The sequence below is a fragment of the Rhinolophus sinicus genome, chromosome 18 (genome assembly GCF_057876585.1).
Source record: "Rhinolophus sinicus isolate RSI-liver-muscle chromosome 18, RSI-T2T, whole genome shotgun sequence".
Taxonomy (NCBI): Eukaryota; Metazoa; Chordata; class Mammalia; order Chiroptera; family Rhinolophidae; genus Rhinolophus; species Rhinolophus sinicus.
The window spans coordinates 45,965,805-45,988,442 of record NC_142518.1 but is presented as its reverse complement, the minus strand read 5'-3'; the positions used below and the strand labels follow the sequence as shown (position 1 = coordinate 45,988,442).

The 22,638-nt window shown below is 35.4% G+C and overlaps 1 protein-coding gene across 1 annotated transcript in view; it reads left to right on the top strand.

The window, feature by feature from the left end:
- Nucleotides 1-22,153, top strand: part of MAGT1 (magnesium transporter 1) — a 50,288-nt gene extending 28,135 nt beyond the window's left edge. Inside the window, exons 4-10 of the mRNA XM_019716370.2 lie at nucleotides 8,461-8,601; nucleotides 9,095-9,235; nucleotides 9,718-9,807; nucleotides 10,445-10,508; nucleotides 16,318-16,392; nucleotides 18,734-18,824; nucleotides 20,104-22,153. Coding sequence (XP_019571929.2) covers nucleotides 8,461-8,601; nucleotides 9,095-9,235; nucleotides 9,718-9,807; nucleotides 10,445-10,508; nucleotides 16,318-16,392; nucleotides 18,734-18,824; nucleotides 20,104-20,119 — 618 coding nt within the window. The 3' untranslated portion in view covers nucleotides 20,120-22,153. The remainder of the gene's footprint in view (nucleotides 1-8,460; nucleotides 8,602-9,094; nucleotides 9,236-9,717; nucleotides 9,808-10,444; nucleotides 10,509-16,317; nucleotides 16,393-18,733; nucleotides 18,825-20,103) is intronic.
- Nucleotides 22,154-22,638: the final 485 nt, after the last annotated feature.

Here is a 22,638-nt window from a genome sequence, read left to right as displayed (position 1 = left end):
CTGCCAGCCACTCACACTGGCCATTGGCCACTCATGGCAGCACACAGCAGCCCCCGGCAGGTCACGATGGTTGCCAGCCACTCATGCTGGCTGCTGGCCACTCATGCTGGCTGCCTGCCACTCACGCTGGCTACCGACCGCTCATGGTAGCACACGGTAGCCCAAGCACACAGCAGCCCGTGGCAGCTCACGCCAACCTCTGGCTGCTCAGGGCAGCCCAGCTCCAGGGAGAGCTGTTATTCACGATCTTAGCTGTAGAGGGTGCAGCTCACTGGCCCATGGGGAATCAAACTGGCGACCTTGGCATTAGGAGCATGGCATTCCAACCAGCTGAGCCACTGGGCCAACCCTGGCAATGGTTTCACTTCTGTTTTTGCCTGTCTGTTTCTCCAGTCAGGGTGGCAGTGTATGCACTGTGTCTTCCCCTCTCTTACGGATCCAAGAAAAGTTGTTGATTTTTTAGTTTATTCAGCTTTTTATATGTTGTTATGATGAAGTACCAACTTCTGAGCTCTTTGCATGCACAAACAGAAATTGTAACCTTGAACTGTATTTTTAATTTCAGCCTCTATAGTAGTTCTTTCTCCTTTGCATATAAGGAGACCTAGATTCAATCAGTAGAATCAACGACATAGATTCAATTTTGTCAGTTTATAAAAGTGCCTAGCTCATATAGTTGAACATGTTTTACTTAATAATAATTGTATAAAGTATGAAAGGAAAGATTTCAGTATAACTTCTTGCTATTCATCTTTACGTGAATAACTTACCAATCCAAAAATTCATTATGTCCCAAATGAAACTTCTGTCTCTCCCACTTCCACCCAAACCTGTCCTCTGTGTTCTATATCATTAGTGATATTTCTTTGTCATCTTCATCTTCTGCAACATCCTTCATAGTTACACCCCCTTTACATTCCAAGGCCCTCGTCTTCTCTCATTTGAACTAGTACAGTAGTCTTTTAACTGTTGCGTTACCATCCATATAGTACTCTCTCCATATTGCCTGCTATAATACAGTTCCCAGAGTTTTTTCTAGAGGGTATTAATAAGAATACTTGGGGAAAAGGAACTTTGATAAACCTTAGTTTAAACAAAATTAAGTTTTGTTTTTTTTTTACTTTAGGGTATCAAGAACTGTGAAGGATCTAAGGTTTTACTCTACGTGCAAGCTAACAATTTACTCTGCGGCATTATCAGAAATGCTGGCAAAAGACATGACACTCCTGGGTTAGAGTTAAAGGACTTCATTACTCACAGCAACAGCAATATCCAAAGTATCAGCACTTTCTTGCACCAGTTCCCCAACCCACCCTTCCCATAGTGCAATTCAAAGAGTACCAATGGGTTGCGTTATGGGAGAGGAACTCCAAGCTTTCAAAATCCTAATCTTCTATAAAGTGTAGTAACCACACGTACTCTTTTCTTTGGAGAGAGATTCATATCTTCTAAGGCTGTATACAAACATCCTTGAGACGATCACCTAGAACAAAGGCATTCAGTCCCTCTGCTCTCAAGACATGCAGAAACACCAGAAACCCATGGAGAATCATCTTGCAACACAGACTTTAACATGCTGATGTATGAGGTACAATAAAAAAATACGGTGAATGTTTAAATTTAAAAAATATTATAGTAAAAGACACATTACCAGTGATTCCCGTCATTTCAAACATACTTATCCCATCGTTCTTGTCACTTTCTGAAGCAGTTCTGGAAGTCCTCCTTCGTGAGTGTCTTTAGTTGCGCTGTCGTGGCTGCTTTGATGTCCGGAGTTGATTCAAAACATTTACCTTTCATGGTCATTTTGATTTTGGGGAAGAGCCAGAAGTTGCACGGTGTCAGATCCAATGAGTAATGTGGATGAGTACACAACCTTAATGTTTTTATTTGACAGAAATTCCCATATATCAGAAGTGATGTGTGACACAGAGCCTTTCTGTTGTGATCTCAAAATACAGTGCATGATGCTGCTGAGTGCCATCCAATGGAAAGGCAGGGATCTTCAGTGCAGGAAATGGTGCATCGAATCTTAGTAACAGTGTGTGACAAGTTTCAGCTTGTTCAGTGCATTCAGTCAGGTGTGAGTTACAGTTGAGAGAAGGTGTGTTTTAAAGTGTGCTGTAAAGCACCCTCCATCATGACAACGCTCTGTGTCACACAGAGCTTCTGGTATACGGCAGTTTCAGTCACATAAAAACCTTACAATATATCCTCATCCACCTAATTTACCGGATCTGGCGCCATGCAACTTCTGGCTCTTCCCCAAAGTCAAAATGATTTCAGGACATGTTAAACATTTTTAATCGCTTCAGGACATCGAGGCAGCCACAACTACACAACTAAGCACACAAAAGAGGACTTCCAGAACTGCTTCAGAAAGTGGCAAGAACGATGGGATAAGTGTGTTTGAAGTGGGGGCGGGAGTATTTTGAGGGGGATTAATGGCAATGTGTCTTTTACTGTATTTTTTAAAAATTTAGTCATCATAATATTGTTTGATCACACCTCGTATGTTACACCGTCTAGTCCAACAGTGGACTGTAATATAGAGAATTTCCCAAATTATTGGACCATGTAATGGAGCATTTTGTCTGTGGAACGCACTTTTGTACTAGTTACTTTTCACGCACTCTACTCCAAGCACATAACCACCTTTTTCATAATTACATTATGTCATGCACTGTCTTATTTCAGCATTGTTGATTGTTTCCAATAACATGAAATATCCCTTCTCCCTTGCTCCCTTTCTCTCCCCTCTCAAAATTCTGCTTACCCTGTAAAGCCTCATTTCAGATATTCCCTTGAAGTCCTTTCAAATCCTCCAGATGAACAGTGAGTCACACCTTTTCTTGTGTTATTGCGCTATTTTCCTTATATTTCTGTTATATACGTATGTATTCACATTCTGTCTTATAGTAGAATCAGCCCCATAGTTGTTTGACACTCCCTCTAGGAATATAGTTACTTACTTAAGGGCAGAGCCAACATTCTGTGGCTACCACTGCTAAGCATATGATGAATGTTCAGTAAATGTTGAACAAATGGCTTAATGTTCCCATTTTACAGTACGTCATTGTGCTAGTCATGTTTCAGTCTCACACAGCTCCAGAAATCAAAATCATTACATTTATAAAGCATGATACAACCTTAAAGGTTAGTGCATTTAGACTTTATTATACCAAAGGAAATAGTTTTTTGAGTTTAAGAAATTGCTTCCTCGTTTTCTATTCAAGCTGGGATTGTTTTGGAAACTTAAAATTCCATGTATTTTAACAAGATCCATATAAAGAATTTCTGTTACTAATTTGTACAAATACAAAACCAATTTTCTTCTGTATCAAATAGCTTTTAATATCAGTGCCCGTTTTAGACCTATAGTTAGTGTTAATGGTATAAGGATGGTAGTGTGTCCATCTGTGGAAGAAATTCAAATCTTTCTCCAAATAACAGTGTCATATGCCACAACATCCAAAAGCTAAGTATGGATGAAAAGTGATACCTACCAAAAATAGTACATCTTATTTTGGCATCCAAGGGTTTTTAAAGCCTACAAGAGTATTGTTTTTTAATTGTGGGAAAATATACATAGCATAAAATGTGCTATCTTAACATTCTTATATGTGCAGTATAGTAGTGTTAACGTATATTCACATTGTTTTACAACCAATCTCCAGAACTCTTTTTATCTTGTAAAACTAAAACTCTCTACACATTCAATAACTCCCCATTCCTTCTTCCTCTAGCCCCTGGCAATTACCATTATCCTTTCTGTCTATGAATTTGACTACTGTAGGTACTTCATATAAATGTAATCATACAGTGTTTGTATTTTTGTGATTGACTTATTTCACTTAGCATAATGTGCTCAGAGTTCATCCATGTTGTAGCATGTGTCAGAATTTTCTTCCCTCTTGAGGCTCAATAATGTTGCATTGTATGTATGTACCACATTTTATTTATCCATTCATCTGTTGATAGACACTTGGGTTGCTTCCATCTTTTGGCTATTGTGAAGAATGCTGCTATGAACATAGGTGTACAAATATATCTTCAAGTTCCTGCTTTCAGTTCTTTTACATATATACCCAGAAGTGGAATTCCTAGATCATATGGTGGTTCAATTTTTTTTTTAGGAACCTCCATATTGTTTAATAAAGTGGCTGCATCATTTTACATTCCCACCAACAGTGCACAGCGGTTCCAGATACTCTATATCCTTACCAACACTTATCTTCTGGTTTTTGTTTTTTGTGATAGTAACCATCCTAATGGGGGTGAGGTGATATCTCATTTTGTTTTTGATTTGTATTTTCCTAATGATTAGTAACGTAGAGCATCTTTTCATGTGCTTATTGGTCATTTCTATATCTTTTTTGGAGAGACATCTATTCATATCCTTTACCCAGTTTTAAATCTGTTTGGGGTTTTTTGTTGTTGTTGAGTTATAGGATTTCTTTCTTTTTTTTTAAATTATAGTTGGCATTCATTATTGTTCAGCTTCAGGTGTACAATGCAGAGATCAGGCATCTACATCACCCCTGAGGTGGTCTCCCAAATGGGACACGTGTCCATCGGATACCCTACAAAATCTTTACATTGTTGATTACGTTCCCCAAATTAATTTTCAAAACCCCGCGGCCATCTTGTGGTTACCGACTATTTTCTAAACCCCTCACCTTCCCCCTGACCCCACCCCCTCGCCCATCTAGCAACCCTCAGTTTTTCCTCTATGTCTCCAAAACTGTTTCTGATTAGTTCATTCACTTATTCTTTTCTTTCAATTCCGCATATAAGTGAGATCATATGGTATTTGTCTTTCTCTGACTTATTTCACTTAACATAATGTTCTCTAGGTCCATCCATGTTACCATTTGCAACAACATGGATTTCTTTTTTTTTTAAAGATCTTATTGGGGAAGGGGAACAGGACTTTATTGGGGAACAATGTGTACTTCTGGGACTTTTCCAAGTAAAGTTGTTCTTTCAATCTTAGTTGTAGAGGGCGCAGCTCAGCTCCAGTTGCCGTTGTTAGTTGCAGGGGGCGCAGCCCACTATCCCTGTGGGAGTCGAGGAGTCGAACCAGCAATCTTGTGGTTGAGAGCCTGCGCTCCAGCCAACTGAGCCATCTGGCTGCCCGGGAGCTGAGCAGCAGTTCATTGACTTCATTCTAGTTGCGGAGGGCGCAGCTCGCTGGCCCATGTGGGAATCAAACTGTCAGCCCCATTCCCCAGAGCTTGTGCTCTAATGAACTGAACCACCCGTCTGCCCCCAGGATTTTTTTATATATAGTGGATAATAACCCCTTATGAGATATATGATTTGCAGATATATTTTCCTATTTTATAGATGCCTTTTCACTCTGTTGATTGTGTCTTTAGCCTACAAGATAGTTTTAAAGAACTTATCTAGAGGCGGCTCATTAGCTCAGTTGGTTAGAGCACAGTGCTCTTAACAACAAGGTTGATGGTTGATCCCCCACATGGGCCACTGTGAGCTGCGCCCTCCACAGCTTGATTGAAACAACTATGTGACTTGGAGCTGATGGGTCCTGGAAAAACACACTTAAATAAATAAAAATTTATAAAAGAACTTATTTAGTATAAAGATGTTATACTATTAATCATGGAAATACAAATTACAATACAGTATTTGCTCATTAGATCAACTTTTGGCAAGAATGTGGGGAGACATAATTTCCTGCACTGATAAGTAGAAGTATAAATTGGTACAGCCACTTTGGAAGGCAAGTTGGCTCTATCCATTTTAATTTTGAATGTTTCTGCCCTGTGATCTAACAATTCAATTTCTATAGAAACCCCCTCATAGGTATACAAGGAGATATGTATATGACTGTTCATTGCAGCATTATTTTTAATTGGAAAAAACCCTTAAATTCCAATAATAGCATAATCACTTAATAAAATATGAGTGAAGTTGATATACATGTACTATCATGGATAGATATCTTGACATGTTTGAATAAAAAAAGCAAATTGCAGAAAGATACAGTTAACATGTTACCATTTGTGTTAAAGCAGACACAAAGCAATACTATGTTTTCTGTTGGTACACATGTATATATGAATAAATTTAGAAAGGTCTAGAAATGGTAACAGTGGCTGCAAGAACAGACTGGGTTTGGTCCTTAAAACTAATGTTTTTTTTTAAATTTCATAAGGAAAATGGATTCATATATTACCTGGTATTCTCAGACATATTTTTAAAGAAATGCAAAGGTGGTATTGAAGAGTTTGGCCTAAGGTTTGGGCAGCTCTTTGGTGGAGTGAACACTGTGTTCTTAGCTTTGCAGACTCAGAAATTGAATTTTAACAGTGTACCCAGAATTTATTTAGCTCTGGAGACTTTGTGCACACTCACCAAACCATAAAAATCCATGGACACTGGTAACCAAGGGGCTAATCTATTTATTGATTCACCATATTATACGGTCAGGCTGACCAAAATAATCACATCCACTAATCAGTATACCCTCTCCATTATGGGAAAGTATAAAAAATTACTGTTAGAAGGGTTTTATTGTGAGTAGAGAATCAAAGCAAGAGAGTTGGATTATAATAATGGAGATTGGCTTGTACAAAATGATTATAATTTAAAGAACTTATTTCACTTAGCATAATACCCTCTAAGTCCATCTGTGTTGTCGCAAATGGTGAGATTTCATTTTTTATGGCCAAGTAATATTCCAGTGTATGTATATGTACTACATCGTTTTTATCCAATCATCCATTGATGGGCACTTGGGTTGCCTCTGTATCTTTGCTTTTGTAAACAATACTAGTTCCGTGTTCACTTGAAAAGAGTGTATACTCTACTGCTTGGGATGAAATGCTCTAAAAATATCAGTTAAACCATATGTTCTGCCATGTTTCCCTGAAAATAAGACATAGCCAGACCATCAGCTCTAATGCGTCTTTTGGGGCAAAAATTAATATAAGACCCGGTCTAATTTTAATATAACAACGGGTATAATATAATATAATACCCAGTCTTATTTTAATATAATGTAGACCAGGTTTAATATGATATGATATATGATATGATATGATACCAAGTCTTATATTAATTTTTGCTCCAAAAGACGTATTAGAACTAATCCAGCTAGGTCTTATTTTCGGGGAAACACGATAATGTGTCATTTAAGGCTGCCGTTTCCTTGTTCATTTTCTGTCTGGAAGATCTATCCATTGATGACAATGGGCTGTTAAAGTCTGCTACTATGACTGTACTATTGTCGATCTCTCCCTTTATGTTGGTCAATATTTGCTTTATATATTTAGGTGCTCATTTGTTGGGTGCATAGATGTTTACAAGGGCTTTATCCTTTTGTTGGATTGATCTTTCATCATTATGAAATGTCCTTCTTTGTCTCTTATTATAGCCTTTGTTTTCAAGTCTATTTTATCTGATACAAGTATTGCTACCCCAGCTATTTCTTTAATTTCTATTTACATGAAATATCTTTTTTCCACCCCTTTACTTTCAGTCTGTGTGTTTCTGTCAATCTGAAATGGGTCTCTTGTAAACAGCATATGTAGGGGTCTTGTTTTCTTATCCATTCAGCTATCCTGTGTCTTTTGATTGGAGCTTTGAATCCATTTACATTTAAAATGACTACTGATACCATGTTTCCCCCAAAATTTTTAAGACTTAGCCGGACCATCAGCTCTAATGCGTCTTTTGAAGCAAAAATTAATATAAGACCCGGTGTTATGTTATGTTATACTATATTATATTATACTATATTATATTATGCCCAATCTTAATAGTAAAATAAGACCAGGTCATATTAATTTTTGCTCCAAAAGACGCGTTAGAGCTGATGGTCTGGTTAGGTCTTATTTTCGGGGAAACACAGTAGGTACATGGTTATTGCCATTTTGCTATTCATATTTATGTTCCTTTTTTTCCCTTCTTCTTCTTAAAGAAGTCCCTTTAACATTTCTTTTAGTACTGGTTTTGTGGTGATGAACTCTTTTAGCGTTTTCTTGTCTCGGATTCTATTGGCTTTGATTGCAATTTTAGAGCACTATCTTATCCTGCCTGATCTCACTGCCTCCAAATTGAGAATGTACCTTATTTGGAGCTTGCTTCAGCTACATAAGACAATTTTAATTCTCATAAATGTATTCTTTTTGGCATAATCTCTGAACAGATTAAAATGTTGGTGGTATGTGATATTTTCCATTCTAAAAGAGTAAAATGTAGGTTTCTTTGCTAGGAAACTATATTTGGTTAGTAAAGTATACTAATTAAAGTCACAGTCAGCCTTGGGTTTGAATCCTGGCCCCACCTTATTCCACTTTCCTTAGGTAAGTCACTTAATGTACCTAAACCTGGGCTTCCTTATCTTTATAAAATGCCTAATTTTTAAGATAATATTTGCTGTTAAGATTATGTTTTGATAACTTATATTTTCACGGACTACTTTTTATTCAGCTAAACATGAATTCAGCTCCAACTTTCATCAACTTTCCTGCGAAAGGGAAACCCAAACGGGGTGATACTTATGAGTTGCAGGTGCGTGGTTTTTCAGCTGAGCAAATTGCCCGGTGGATTGCTGACAGAACTGATGTCAATGTAAGTTTCCCGACTTTGTAGAGTTACCGTGCCATTATTCACTTTGAATCTTACTGGGCGGTCCTAAGTGGTTTTGTCCTCATATCACTGAGGTGGTAATAGTTGGGCAGTCTCTTCATAAGTAACATTTAACAGAATCATTGTGCTGAAAGTGTGAAATTACAGAACCATCCTCTATTACTTTAGTGAATTCAGCATGGCGTCCACTCTTTTGACTTTATTAAGTCCATGGTCTATCAAGTTCTACTTGGCAAATACTTAATCTAAAAGATGTTATGTTGTGGTTAAACAGAATATTGTACCTATTCCACATCATGTTAGGATACACTGTAGACCCTTTTGGTTAGGATAAAAAAAGAAATGTGTATTTTTTCCTGAAAGAAACCACGCTATTTTGATAGCTTTCATTTCAAATTATTTTGACCTATGTAATTAATTCAAAATTAATGAATAAATTTCATGCTTTAAAATGTTTTTCTCTTCTTTCCATTAGATTAGAGTAATCAGACCTCCAAATTATGCTGGTCCACTTATGTTGGGATTGCTTTTGGCTGTTATTGGTGGACTTGTATATCTTCGAAGAAGCAATATGGAATTTCTCTTTAATAAAACTGGATGGGCTTTTGCAGCTTTGGTGAGTAAATTTTAGAAGAAAATTGTTTGAATAAAACTCCCAATATTGTTAGATAGCATTTTGTTTATTTCTTACCTGTAGAAAAGGATATATATATATATTAAAATCAGTTTGTTTCCTCCATTGTTAGGCCAGAGCTTGGATTGTACCCAGTTTTTTTCAAACTGAATGATAGACTGTCACTCCTATGAAAATCTGCAGTTCTTTTAAAAATATTCTAAATGGCTTTTCTGTATTCAATTTGAAACTTTTGTCAGCTTATTTATTATTTTTAAATGGTGTTTTCCTTTCATAGTAAGTATTATTGATTCTTGTGATCCTTGTGGTCAAATGTAAGCCTTAATCAGCAAGTCATGTATCTCAAAAAATTGTTCATCATGTACTACTTGTGCAGATGCACTTTTCATATACCTATCAAGTTAATCAGGGTGGGGATAACTTCACCATGTTATATGAATATTTCATTATTTTTTGTTTCCTAGTGTTTTGTGCTTGCTATGACATCTGGTCAAATGTGGAATCATATAAGAGGTCCACCATATGCTCATAAGAATCCTCACACAGGACATGTGGTAAGGAAAGTCCAGAATTTCTTTCCATTGTATGCCAAAATTAACCTTAATGATTATTATCCTGTGAGACCAATGCTAGCATATGAAGGAATTAGATTTAGTTTTGAATTTTCAATCTTTCTGTTAATGAGCTTCAATTAATGAGAAGAAGGTGCAGAACTCTTACTAAAAATGGGAAGTTACTTATCCCATTTGGTGAGTCCTTTTCACTAACCTGGCTAAGAATGAAAGTTAGCCTTCAGCTAAATAAAATAATTGATCAAGTACTTAAGCATCTACTATTTCTAGGTACTGTGCTAGGTATTATTAGATATAGTAATAAACAAGAAAAACATAGTTCCTATTTTCATGGAGCTTACATTATTTTACCTTATGGTCTTGTATACTGAAATACAAGTTTTCTCACATATTCTGTTGTTGAAAACATAGTATAAGTAGAATGATAAGACAAATAATAACACAGAGATAACTTTTATTTTAGTCAAATTTATGTATTGGTAAATACCACAGACCCAGTGCACACATGCATAAGGTGAATGAATAATTTCATAGGGTTTGAAATAGCCCATTTTAGGATTAGGATACAAAAATTTAATGTAAATTTAAAGATTTACTTTTGTCTTTTTTTTCCCTCCAGAATTATATCCATGGAAGCAGCCAAGCCCAGTTTGTAGCTGAAACACACATTGTTCTTCTGTTTAGTATCCTCTTTATATAATAAGTCCTTGGTGCTCTGTTTTATTTTTTTTTAACTTTTATTTATTTAAGTGTGTTTTTCCAGGACCCATCATAGTTGTTTCAATCTAGTTGTGGAGGGCGCAGCTTACAGTGGCCCATGTGGGGATTGAAACGGCAACCTTGTTATTAAGAAGCACTGTGCTCTAACCAACTGAGCTCACCCCACGCCCCGGTGCTGTGTTTTAATTTGCCTTTTTTTCCTCACATTCTAGTATTCTCTCTACAGAGTTGAAGCTGCTCTCTTATTCATGTGAGTTGTAATATCTTTGGAATCATATTACTGTGTCATTTGTTTCTATGTATCTTTTGATCTCTCCTCTAACTTCTTCTTTGATCCAGTCATTCTTTAAAAGTATGTTGTTTAATCTCCATGTATTTGTGTTTTTTCCAGCTTTCTTTTTGCAGTTGATATCCAATTTCAAAGCCTTGTGATTAGAGAATATGCTTGGTATGATTTCAATCTTCTTAAATTTGCTGAGGCTGATTTTTCGTCCCAATATATGGTCTATCCTTGAGAATGTTCCATGTACACTATAAAAAACTGTGTAGTCTCATGTTTTAGGATGAAGTGCTCTATATATGTGAATTGTGTCCATTTCATCTAATGTGTCATTTAGGGCTGCTCTTTCGTTATTTATTTTCTGTTTGGATGATCTATCCATAGCTGTCAATGATGTATTTAAGGCCTCTAGTATAACTGTGTTTAGGTCAATTTCTCCCTTTTATTCTGTTAGTAGTTGCTTGGTATATTTTGATGCTCCCTGATTGGGGGCATAAATATTGATGACTGTTATGTCTTTTTGTTTTATTGTCCCCTTTACCATTATGAAATGTCTATCTTTGTCTCTTGTTACCTTTTTCACCCTAAAGTCTGTTTCATCTGATATCAGTATGGATACACCTGATTTTCTCTGGATACCATTTGCTTGGAGTGTCAATTTCCACCCTTTCACTTTGAGTCTATGCTTGTCCTTGTAGCTGAGATGTGTCTCTTGGAGACAGCATATGGTTGGGTTTAGTTTTTGATCCAATCTGCCCCTGTGCCTTTTTATTGGTGAGTTGAGTCCATTTACATTTAGGGTGATTATTGATATATGAGGATTTCCTGTCATGCTATCTTAGGTTTCTGGTAGGGCTGTGTCTCCATTGTTTCTTTGCCTTTTGTTGTTGTATATTATTTCTGTGTGGTGCTATTCTATGATGTTTCCCTCTGTTTCTTCTTTTATTACATTATATATTTCAGTTCCTGATTTTTTTTTTAGTGGTTACCCTTAAGTTTATGTAAAAGAATGTTTGATATTTAGAGTATTCCATTTTCTTCAGCATGCTTACTTTCTCCATTCCCATATTCCGGTTCAGGCCTTTACTCTCCCCCTTTTTATGTTTTGGTTGCCACAAATTGTCCCTGTTGATGGTGGTCGAATAGCCTCCTTTAGTATTTCTTGTAGTGCAGTCATGTATTAGAAAATTCCCTCAGCTGCTGTATGTCTGGAAAGGTCTTTATTCCTCCTTTATATCTAAAGGATATCTTTGCTGGATAGATTGTTCTTGGCTCAGAATTTCTCTCTTTCAATAGTTTGAATAATTGGTTCCACTCCCTCCTAGCTTGTAGAGTTTCTGCTGAAAAATCTACTTATAACCTAATGGGCTTTCTTTTGTAGGTTACCGTCTTCTTTTCCTTGGCTGCCTTGAGGATTCTTTCTTTGTTGTTGATTTTAGACAGCTTCAATATAGTGTGCCTTGGAGAAGGCCTGTTGGGATTGAGGCAATTAGGTGTTCTATTTGCTTCTTGGATTCGAGGATCCAGTTCTGTCCACAAGTTTGGGAAGTTCTCATCGACAATTTGTTTGAACATATTCTCTGTTCCCTTCTCTCTTTTTTGTCCTTCTGGTATGCCCATTATTCTTATATTGCTCTTTCTGATGGAGTCAGAAAGTTCTTTTTGAGTTCTTTCATTTCTTTTAAGTCTCAAGTCTCATTCTTCTTCCATCTGTGTCATTTCCAGGTTTCTATCTTAGATGTCACTTATTCTTTCCTCCATCTGGTCAACTCTACTACCTTAGCTGGCTATTTCATTCTTAATTTCTTCTATTAGTTCTTAATCTCCAGAAATTGTATTTGGTTCTTTTTTAAAATTTCAATCTCTTTCGTAAAATGTTCGTATTGGTCTTTGGTTGTGTTTCTGAGTTCATTAAACTGGCTTTCTGTGTTTTCTTGCATCTTGTTGAGTTTTTTCAGAACTGCAATCTTGAATTCTCTGTCATTTAAGTCACATATTTCCCTATCTTTAAGTTCCTTTTCTGGAGACCTTTCACTTTCTTTCTGAGCATTCTTGTTGCCTTGGTTATTCATGGCAATTATTGATTTATTATTTCTCTTAATAGACATCTACAGGAGTGGCTTTCTGCAACAGGTTGATAGGAAGAGGTCTTTCTTTTATTTTCCAGTACTTTTTGGTAGAATGTTTTATTTTCTCCCCGACTGTAGCCTTTTGTAATCTCTCACACGGTAGTGCTATGTTTTCTCTGCACTATTCCAGCTTCTCACACAATGGTGGGATTCCCTGGGAGACGGGTTTCTCCTCTTTTAGTAGTTCACCATGGTCACAGGGCGCAGTGTCCATGTGGGTTTGGGGAGAGCTTTTGAAGTTCCAAATCTCTTCCTACACTAGATTCAGAGCCGGAATGTTTCAGGAGTTCTGTTTACTCCTGCAAGGATTCCCCCAGATAGGTGGGGCCAGTTGCAGGGTGAGTTGTGAGAGGTGGCCCAGAGCAATGATGTCGACCACCACCACAGCCGGTCCTGCTTCCACAGCTCCCTTCCTTTTGCCGGAACTAGTTGGGCTGTGAATCTATGTCTGGGGTCCACAGTCCTCAGAACAGCAAATATTCTATTCTTTTGATCTGACACTGCTACTGTTCCGCTTCTAGCACTGGTCAGGTGGGGATGGAGCAAGCTCTGGGAGGGTAGGGATGGGGCGGCTAGTCTCAGTGCCTAAGACTTCCGTTCTCTGTTCGGCAGTGAGGGCTTAAACCACCGTTTTCAGCCTTCTTCCCTCAGTCTTTTCTCTGAGGTCCCTGCCATCCGTGAGCTTTGGGTTCCGCCATGTTATATGCTGTCCCCTCAGCCCTGTGGGCCATAAACAGAGCCCTAGCAGTCCGAGTTCTTCCCTCTCCCGCAGCTGCGGTAGTTCCGGGGTGCAGTGAGCTCAGAGCACTGAGCTAGGTCTGCGTCCTGCACCCCTGTGGCTCCGTCTCTGCACTTCTCCCTCTTTCCTCCCCCACTCACGTGATTCGCCCATCTTTAGGTGAATTCAGTAGTGGGCCTCTTCGTCTTGCCTGTCTGCTGTGCAGGGAGTCCTTTGTGGAGTTATAGTTGTTTGATTAGTTGTAAATTCCAGGGGAGATTTATAGAGGCTCACCTCACGCCACCATTTTGACATCTCTCTGTCTTTTTTTTTTCAGATTCCACATATAAGAGAGATCATATGTTATTTGTCTTTCTCTATCCGACTTGTTTCAAAATTTATGTTGAAAATGTTCATTTATGGATTGGTGGATTAAGAAATTATTATACCTTGGAAAATTTTTAGTTTCTGGAAATTATCTCAGTTATTTGCGCTTTAAAATTGCGCAGCAAGGGGTCGGCCCAGTGTCTCAGGCAGTTGGAGTTCTGTGCTCCTAATGCCATAAGGTTGCCTGTTCGATTCCCACATGGGCCAGTGGGCTCTCAATCACAAGGTTGCTGGGTTGACTCCTTGACTCCCGGAAGGGATGGTGGGCTCTGACCCCTGCAACTAAGATTGAATACGGCACCTTAATTCTAGTGGCTCTTTTAATAGACTAGTTCTCGTGCGTTATAGAATACCACCTCCTCTATTTTCTATTCACTTCTCCCAGAGTGACATTTAATCATGTTTATGAGTATGTAATTATTGTTTATTTCATTGTTTGTATACCCCACTAGAGAGCAAAGTTGTCCAAAGGAAGGGTCTATATTTCGTTTTACTGTGTAACTCCAACAACTAATAGTGCTTGACATATAGTAGGCAGTGTTAGTAAAAGAATCCATAAATGAAATTAAACAATGCATATGGAAGCGCGTCATAACTGTTGATACCTGAGAACAGCACACACAAACCTTGGTGGTATGTTGAAAGATGGAAAGCTCATTCAAAGAAAAAGCATATAGACCATGATACAAAAATAAACCGTTTCAAAACCAAAAGTCTCAATGATTAATCAGAGTACCCTGTAACCAAAGACTATAGAAATGATCAGTCTTTACATGTTTGTAGATATAAAGAACCTCAGTAAGGAAAAAATAATCTCTGGAGAAGAGACATGGCTAAGCAACTAAAAACATGATGAATGGGCATCATCCCTAACAAGAGGCTAATTGAAGAGGGGGTGCAAGATTGTAATGAAGGGATGAGTAGACAACTTATAAAGCCAATTATAATTTCGAGCTTTATGTGAACACTTGTGTTTCCCATTTTCTTTAATTACACCCACATGTAGCATACAATGTGCATGTGTGTATGAATAATTAGGGAATTTTTACCTGCTGTTTGTATTCACCAAATTGCATGGTAAATCTGTTTTTGTTGTTGTTAATTATATTGGAGAACCATGTGTTTCTCCAGGGCCCATCAGCTCCAAGTCATTGTCCCTCAATCTAGTTGTGGAGGGCGCAGCTTACTGGCCCATGTGGGAATCGAACCGGCAACCCTGTTCTTCAGAGCTCACCCTCTAACCAACTGAGCTATCTGGACGCCTGAATCTGTCTTTTAAAAAAAAAATCTCTTTATTTTTAATTTATTAAAAGCCATGTTCATAGCACACTCCAAGAATGCCACACAGCAGTGATTTGCTGCTCTCAGTCAAACAGTATGTCCGGAAGCAAAACAAAAGACTTTTAAATGGTTAATGGTTTTTTAATGGTTAATTTCTCTAAAATTTCTGTAAAGGCAATCATCACCATTTAAATCTTTGTTTCAGAGCAGTAAATATTTCAGAAATATATTAAATACCTACCCAGTTTTCTACTAGAATGCATTCTGATTACTTTAAAATTTGATTTTGCTTATTTTATCATTCAGCCATGCCATGTATTACCTATTTGCTTGAGTAGGTCCATTTTGTATTTATGCAGCTTTTATATTAAGCTGAATAAAAGTGAGGTCATGGCATGTGGGATTTTCCTTTTTTTAATTAGAATAGGACAAAAATAGATAGTTTAATAGTAATTTGTAGTTTAAAGGTTAATTGTTGAAATTCTGGAAATTTTTTGAGAAGATTTTTCACATAAAAATCAGTTGCTATTAAAAAAAGTTGCTGTTCTCTCTAGAAGATGTATATTTCAAGTATATTTTTTGGTGGGGAGGGTGTTTGAAATATTCAAAATACCTTTTTAATATTTTAAGATTTGTATGAGATTGGGACAAAAGTTGGTAGACTGTCCAGGAATGTTATTTCAAAGTACAATTTCAGGAAAATCTCATTTCATCTATAAGTTATAGTGAGACATTTGTTTAAAATATTAATTTTTATTTGTACAAATGAAATCATTTTCCAACCTTATTTTTATTATATCTTTATAGTAAATAATTGTCATGCTAAATAGACACAAGATTACTTATTTACGATATTTTGTAGTTAAAAGTTGTAGGTTTATATATTCATACTAATTTTCTTTATGAAAGACTAAGAGTATTAAAGTGGTGTATGTCTTTTGTGTCTGTGTGAATTTTCCTTAAACAATTCTTCTAAGATGGTGGGGTTACCTTAGGGATGGTGCTTTTATGTGAAGCTGCTACATCTGACATGGATATTGGAAAGCGAAAGAGTAAGTCATATCATATGCCAAAATGTAAGAATTCTGCCCTTACTACAGAAAAAAGAATGTCCTCTTTATCACTTTCCCCTTGGTTATAAGTATGTTATTTTAGCTTTTTACTATTATAAAAGGAATATTCGTTTATTGTAGAAAATGTGGGGGAAAATAGGAGTATGAAACATTTGGAGGGAGAGTTACCCATTTTTCCACCATTAGAAAACTTATAATTTTAACATTGTAATATAGTTCTTTCCATTGATAAAACACATCCTAAAACTGTAGTATAAAATTTTGAATCTTGTACTCCCCCTTTTTAACTGGAGTTAAATAATTCCCTAGTAAATATTTTCCTCTACATAATTTTAAATTTATATTCTATATTGTAATTTACTTATCCACTCTGATTATTAGCACCTTGTCGTTTTCATTATAATAAATACATTCAGTGACCATCATGGTATATTAACCTTTATCCACATCTTACATTAATTTCTTAAGGTACATGCTTAGAAGTATTAATAGAATGACTGTATGATCCTGTATATGAGTACTTTCAATTCTCTTGATGTTTTAAACTGATGATGCCAAATTCTTTCCCCAAATGTCATAATAATTTAGATTTTTACTAGTGATATTTATGAATGCTTGTTTCACTGTAACTTTATCAGCATTAGATAACCTCATTAAAGTGTGTGTGTCTGTTGTCTAATCAGATAAGGTGGAAATGTTATATTATTTTGTATTTCTTTGGTTATTAGTGAAGTTGAATATTTTCCTAAATGTTTATTAGCTGTTTGTACTTTTCCTTCTGTAAATGTCTTTTTGTCTTTTGCCATTTACCCATTAGTCTTAGTCCTTTTCCTGTTGGTTTGCATGGACATTTTATGTATTAGAATATTCAAACATTGGTATTTGTTTCAAAGAAATGCTAACAGTGTAATTTTATATTACTTTCATGAAATCTATCAGTTTTCCTTTTATGACTAAAAGTTAAATGTCATCAAAATTAACCTAGCTAAATAAAGTCTGTTTACTTTTTCTTCTAGAAAAAAGATGATGACATTGGATTTCAAATTTGAGAGATACTTATTTTCCTGACTTAAAATGAATTTTTACATATTAGAAAAACATAACGTATCAATTTTTATTCAGTCAATATACATCCTTTAATTGCCTGACTTTTGAAAAATTGCCTATTTCAGTGTTCATTATTAGGAAAAGGCTATCTGGGTACTACACTGCTGGCATGAATTTAAATTGTAAAACATTTTGGCAACATTAAAGTAATCACAATTTGATCTAAGATTCTAACCAAATGAAATTAATAATAATAATAACAAACATTTATTTAACACTATGTACCAAGAACTGCCCTAAGTACTTTAGATATGTGAAAGAAAGAATACAAACATACACAGAGTAATATTGTTTATATACTTGTATATGTGCATTTAATTAGAAAAAGAGACTTTTCTACAATGAGCATGCATTAATACTCAGAAAAAAATATGTTTAAAGGTTACACTTTAGCTCCTAATGCATGAAAGTTGAAAAGGGAAAAAGAATTGTTCCCTAAATATAACAAAATTCAAATTTGTTTTTAGTATTTACCAATAAGTATATTTCCCTAGAGCTTCCATCGTGGTAGCGCACACGCTTTCCCACGTCCTTACCTTTATGCTTCTTAGCCAGTCTTAGTCCAGAGACTCAGAGTCTCAGGTTATGGGAATCATACTTGAGCATTGTAGGGTCAGTATCTAGAGTTAAGGTCATTAACTACTATGCTAAACCGCAACATACAAGATTAATGGAGAGAGCTATGAATTTAGGGCTAGGAATCAGGTTTTTTCCTTCTCATTAAAATGAGGAATCCCATGTTGAATGAGCTCCTCATATAGGCACTGAAGTTACCTGTGCATGAATAAAGTATTTTCAAGTGAGGCTGTCACCATGATGTTATCAGATTTCTTTAAGTTAATATTTATCAATAATGCAATAAGGCTACTTTTAAGGGTTTAAAGGAAGTTTAATGAGTGATTTTCTTGTCAGTAGTAAAACTTTCTAACTAAATTCTTGACTGTCATGGCTTTAAAGGAATTCATTATTTCATACAATTAAATTGCACAGCTATGGTATGTAAATGAAGCTACTCTATTATATTGTGATGGAACAAATTAAAGGTGAAGGCAGACTCCTTAAGGTATAAGAATGGGGATGAAAATTGTTGGAAAGTTGAGATTTACCAGTAAGTTATAGCCCTTGTTTTTCTTGGAAGTGTAGACAAAATTAATGCCGTGGTCATTTATTATGCGTAACATGCTCATTTTACTTTTCTTTTGTTCTTCTGCAGTAATGTGTGTGGCTGGTATTGGGCTCGTTGTATTATTCTTCAGTTGGATGCTCTCTATTTTCAGATCTAAATATCATGGATACCCATATAGGTATGATTATTTTTCATTTCTATGGTGATTACCTATATTTATAATGAGTAGAGTTGATGTTGCTTTATAATATTTTCTTTTTTTGCTTTACCTCTGGACTATCCCAGTTTCTAAAGCAAAGAGATAGGCTTTAATTTAATTTAGGCATGTTTCATATAAAAATTAATTTAAGATAATTATGATATAATGGACAATAGTATGTGATTTCTCAGGAACATCATTCAGTGTTATTCTGACATCACTTGATTTAATCTAGAAATCTCTAAAACATAATAATTAGAACATTTTATATCATATCTACTCACACAGTTCTGTGTCTGCAGACTCTACTTCCTCGAGGAGGAAATTATTTTTTAAATGTTTTTTAAGCTTCTCACCTCTACTTTTCAATGATCTTTAGATGGCATAAACAGAACATTTGATTAAAACCCAGTTTGTAGAAAACATAGCAAAGAGTGTTTAAGGTGTCTAATTGGCTTGAAATATTCATAGAGATTTCTAAGGCTCAAAGAGGAAATTACTCTCCTGCTTATAAGTTCTTGATTTTACTCTATTAATAGCCATGAGAAATGTATCTACATAATGGGGGGGTGTGTGTTGTGAGTTCGTTTTATAATCTGAGTACCAGTTACTATAATTCCTATTTTTTTAATACAACATTTTCTTGTTATATAAAGGATTATAAGCACTACAGGTAAAGTATATTAAGTGATATTTTTGAGACGCAAATTCATTCTACATATTATTTTTAACAGAAGTTTTAGTAGATAATTTTGAACAACTCCCTGGTTAATTCATTATATTGTTACATTCCTAGATGCCTTTTGATCAATGAACAACTTACATTAAGCTTCTTTCGCTTAAATTAAAATAATTTAAGATCAAAACCTTCTAGAACTTTAATTCTTGACTGTCTAATCTTCCAACTTTATACTTTTATTCTTCCATGTAAGTGTATTTTAAAATATTTTCTCCTCTGTAGAGTACTAACTGTGATGCAAGAGTAATTTTGCTGGGACTTCTGTTACTTGATCACCATGGTTAATTCAATTTTTAATTGGTGTCTACAGGAGATATTTTAACTTGAAGTTATGTCTATTTCCTTTTCTCCTAAGCCTACCTCAGTCACTCAGGGTTTCTCATTTTTTGTTATTAATACTCAAAGTTTATTATACATGCACCCAAACATTCTTTGATCTGTTAAAATCAAGATGTTTATTGGAAGTAAAGCCTGCTTTTCTTTCAGAGACTAATAGATTGGTATATATTTTTGTTTCAGCTTTCTGATGAGCTAAAAAGGATCCCAGAGATATGTAGACACTGGAGTAATAGAAATTGAAAAATGAAAAAAGGTGTGTGTGTGTGAAAAGAAGAATGCAATTTGTGTATTTTGTATTACCTCTTTTTTTCAAGTGATTTAAACAGTTAATCATTTAACCAAAGAAGATGTGTAGTGCCTTAACAGCAATTTCCTGTCAAAATCATGAAGTATTTGAATACAATTCTCCTCTTTACCTTCCTTTCCTAGTGAATTTTATGGAACATTTAATTTAGTAGTATTAAGTATATTATAAAAATTTTAAAACTACTACTTCATTTTAATTAGGACAAGATTCAGAACTGCTTTAGTTCATTATCTTTTTCCAAAGGTGGGGGTCAGAAAGTCCTGACCATGTGTTCCTGTGTATGCCTGTTACAGAAAACTGCATCAGGAATCCATTCTTAGCTTTTCCTTTTTTGGCATGGATGTGTATTCTTTACACATCTTTCCTTTGGGGCAGAGAAATCATATTATGTGGTCTTATGAAAATGGAACATCATTTTTCGGAGTATATGTCTATCTTTTAGAAAAGAAAACTAGCCAATCCTCTTCCTCCATCTTTCCTACTGAAATACAGTGCTAGCTATGCTGCTTGGTGGCTGTAGATATTAAAAAGTGACTCTAAATACAGGATTATGATTTCTGCATGAGTGTCGTGGTAACTACCTTGTATTTGGAAAGATTTCAGGTTCATTCTGTCTCCCTAGTTTTATTTAAGGCAAGCCACTCTATAATGAAAATGTAACTTAGTGCTAAAATCATTGTAACTTAAAAATAGTCTAAAATGTTTCTGCAAATTAGAGATTGTCACTTACTTCATTTGTACCTAAGGGAAAAAAAATAGGCGCATCTGGTTAAGTTGATTTCTATATTAAAATTACAACATATTTCAATAACCCTTGTGTTTAGGAGGAGGACTTCCTTAGATTGGGAGGAAAATTATGAAATACTGAGTTGTTGCCTGTGAATAGAAAGCAAATGTTTCTTGAAAGCTGTTCTGTTTTTGCTATTATTTTAGCCTTCATTCTCTCACTTCAAGTGGAGAAGCAATGTAAACATTTGAATAGGCTTTGAGTCTTGCCTTTCTTTCTGTCAGTGGAAATAACCACATGTGCTAACCAAATTTCTGTGAAGAATGAAAGTTGATGGTTAACATTAGCTCTAGCTGATCTAGCTATAACCTCCCCCATAGTTATGAAGAGTATTCTGAAATGCCACTATTATAGAAATATGAGAATTATGATTGTGAAAAAAATTAAGTCTTCGAATTATTGAATTAAAATAATACTGTGACTGCCTTGCTACTATTTGCCATCTAATAACTCTTCCATGTGATCTAAGAAATCTTATATAATAGAGGTTTGCAGAAAGAGATGGATATAACTGTCTAAGAAGAAATGTTTTATGTGGGTTTTTTTTGGGTTTTTTTGTTACTAGTTTGGCGGGTGACAAGGTGGGTGACCTTTTTACTCTTCAATGAAGTCGCTTTTTGTTAATTACTCCCTTGTAAATTGTGTGATTCTGGATTCCTAATCTGCTGTTCTTGTACTTGTCTCAGGCCAAATAAATTCATGCTGTGATTCTTATGAGACTTGTATGAAGATGCCCTGATTTGTGTGCTGATAAGGGGAATACTACTGCCATGTAATTTGTATAGCTCCAGATAATTTGCCACGAGCACTGAAAGAATGACAGTTGTTTGCATTTATTTTGTCTCCCTTAAGAGCACATTTTTCTGTAAGAAGAAAAGTTGCATTCTGGCTAAAATCTGTAGAAAGCAGATTTACTACATTTAGAATAAATAATGTTACCTTTGTGGAAAATCTAAAATTAACTTTCATTTGAAGTACCTTAAGTAGATTCTTAATTTACTTTTCTAGTAATGGTTTAAATATTTTTTGTTATACATTTTTAAAATACTATTCAAAATGACACATTGTAATGGTAAAATAACCAAATGTCCGGCTTTTTGCTTTTTGACCATATCAATAAACTTTTACAATCTAAATTCTGAGTTTCTGATTAACATCTAAAGAGGGTTGAATTTAAAACACTAAACTGGAATTGTAATATTAGGATATTCCATTTTCAAATTATACTTAAATTTCTTATTGTCCTCATGACAGTGAATTTGATAAGCCAATTCTATACGTCATCCTTCATTGATGCTGTCACACACGAGGTTAGTCAAAACAGCCAAAATAAGTAGGGTAATACCCTTTTGGTACTATATAATGGATTTGAAACAGTTATCCAGACAGATTATCAAGTTATATGAGACTGGACAGGAAGTAAAGAGTCTGGCTTTTAAATAGCTTTTAGTCCTTACTCTGTTTCTATCTAGGTATGTGAGCATAGGAAGTCACTTGAAATATCTCTGGACCTATTTATTCTAATGCAAGTGCAGTGGACTAAATCATCTTAGTGTTCCTTCCAGCACTACTGTTCTATGATGCAAAATATTAAATATGTATTTAAATTTTGAATAGATAT